Raw genomic sequence first — 2,429 nt, 5'->3', positions numbered from 1 at the left:
CACTGCTCGGTTCCGGCTCCGCCTGCGACTGCGCGACTTGTCCCGCGGGGTCTCCCTGTTGTTACAAGTGGCTTGAGGGTCTTTGAGACCCTTCCTCACTCAGAAGCTACTCTCACTCACTCAAATAATGTCCACACACATACTCAGGTGCTACCCGCCCATTCTCAAATGTTACCCACCGGAACTCGTATACCGCAGTCATTCGCAGATGCTACCCACACGCTTCAACGTATAACCACGCTCACTCATATGTATTCAAGCAACTCAAATGGTACCCGCTCCTACTTAGATATGTAATATGAGAGCTACAATGGCAAGGGTTCGTTCTGTTTTGTTCCCTGCTGTATCCCCAGTGATTGGCATATTGTAGGAGCTCAGGAAATATTTGTTGGTTGCATGAATGAATGAATAAATGAATGAATTCCATACTCAACCAAATATTATATCTCTCGGCTCCTACCCACACCTACTCAACTGGTACTTACACTCACTCAGACGTATTCAAGTAACTCAAATATTACCCACTTACTTAGGAGTGCCGTGAAGGGCTTTGCTCTCTTCTGTATCCTCAGCTCCTAAGAACAGTGCCTGGGACATAGTAGGGGTGCAATAAGCATCTGTGGAATGAATGAACGACCCACACTCAACCAGATGTGGTCACACCCATTCAGATGTAGCCCACAAGTTAGTTAACTCAGATAAAAATACCCACCCTTATTCACATTAGTCAGATGTTCCCGAAGCTATTCAGATGATACCCATTTTTACTCAAAAGTTACCACTCGCTGGAGTAATAACCATCCTCACTCATATTACCCACACCCAGAGTCATCACTCACACCCACTCAGATTCCTCCCACCCTCGCTCAGACGTCTCCCCCTCATGCCCACCCGATGTCACCTCACAGCTTCTTGTCAGATGCATGGTTTTTCTTGTGCTTCCTCTTGCCCCTCCTGCCATCCCCAGCCTTGCCCTCCATCTCTGGGGAGTTCAGAGGCGGCAGCATATCCACCCCAGCGGTGGCCGCAGCCTCTGGATTCTCCCCCAGCCCCGGCACACAGCACTTTCTGGCAGGAAGCTCTCTGGGGCCCGTCGCTGTCGCGCACAGTTCCTGCCTCAGGACCCGGGCCACATCCTCCACCGTCCTGCCCTCGCTCTGTAGGAAGAGGTTCAGCTTGGTCAGGAATTCAACGTCCTGCTTCCGGGGCATGTAGACAACTCTCCACACACCGCCCTTGCCCTTTATCTCCCTGGGGACCACGGCATAATCGATGTCCTCCTCCAGCCTAATGATGGCTGCTTTGGATCTCTCTTCTTCCAGAAAGGCCTTCCCAGCCACTTCGAATCTGCCCAAAGGTTTTAGGGGGACCCGTGTGATCTCTTCAAATTCCTCGTGGTTGCAGTCCTCTGGGATCCCCAGGGTCATCAGGGACTTGTAACTGTCCACCTCCAGGGCCTTGCACCCGTGCTCCAACAGTGCGATGTCCTTTACACCAAATAGCATCTTGCCCAGCTCTTTGAGGCAGCCGTATGCCCGCTGGTGCACACCCAAAGTGCCTCGGGAGTCAAAAAACTATCCAGGATGCCACGATCCCTTTCCAAAGATATGTGAAAGTGAGGCCTCAGGGGCCAGAGTCTACACACAAGCCCAATTTGTCCAGCTCAGTCAAGGATGCCCCCAGTCCCTGACCACAGGGCTGTACAACGTGCAGGCTTCTATGGGCTCCCTCTGAGAGGGCGCGTGCCAGAGAAGCAGAGACGGGTGTTTGCCAGCCAACTCGTGGCTCCCGCGTCCTGGGCAAGGCGGCACGAGGGAGGGTCTGAAGATGCTGCTTCCCCTCTCTTGGCGGTGGCCTCCAAAGGTCTCGCAGGCCCTAACAGTCTCAGCAGAGCTGGGACTGCTGACCTTCCTCGGCTGTTGTTACCGGAGTGTCGTGGGTGGGAGCCCGGCAGGCAAGGAGGCTTGTCCCTCACCGCTGGCCCAGAGGTTGCTCTCAGTGCCCTGTGGCCGGGCTAAGACGAGGATGTGCACTTGCTCCCGCAGTGACGCCGCTGCCTCCTTCCGCTCTGCGGCCTGCGGTCTCCATGGCAACCGCTAGAGCTTCGCCTCTGCTACTGGCAGCCCCGCTGCATTGAAATCGGAGTCCGAGGGTGTCGTTCGGTGACATGGATGAAGGGTCAGCCAACCCTCATCAGAGGTACCCGCCGTTGTCCTTTGAGAAAATGGCTGATTTCAAGGGGTCGGGGGACAGGCATGATACGAGATGAACCTGGAACATCTTTTGAGGTCAGAAAGTAAAGAAGCAATCTGAGCATCACCATTAAAAAAGAGAGAACAGATTATAAGCCCTTGAGTAAAATAAGAATCCATAAATCCATGTACATATAAGTAAACGAATGGAAAGTGTGGTGAGGAATGTGGCTATTA

General features: G+C 53.2%; 1 protein-coding gene across 1 annotated transcript; it reads right to left on the bottom strand.

Annotated features, from left to right (window-relative positions):
* Positions 1–902: 902 nt before the first annotated feature.
* Positions 903–1,505, bottom strand: PNMA8C (PNMA family member 8C). The gene has a single exon (XM_063109483.1). The coding sequence runs from the start codon at positions 1,503–1,505 to the stop codon at positions 903–905; it is 603 nt and encodes a 200-aa protein (XP_062965553.1).
* Positions 1,506–2,429: the final 924 nt, after the last annotated feature.

The sequence above is a fragment of the Cynocephalus volans genome, chromosome 10 (assembly GCF_027409185.1).
Source record: "Cynocephalus volans isolate mCynVol1 chromosome 10, mCynVol1.pri, whole genome shotgun sequence".
NCBI classification, from domain to species: domain Eukaryota; kingdom Metazoa; phylum Chordata; class Mammalia; order Dermoptera; family Cynocephalidae; genus Cynocephalus; species Cynocephalus volans.
This window is presented reverse-complemented; position numbering and strand designations above follow the sequence as displayed.

What these genes read in the sequence shown, in the direction of transcription:
- PNMA8C (XM_063109483.1), bottom strand. Translation starts at nt 1,505, where the DNA reads ATGCTATTTGGTGTAAAGGACATCGCACTGTTGGAGCACGGGTGCAAG.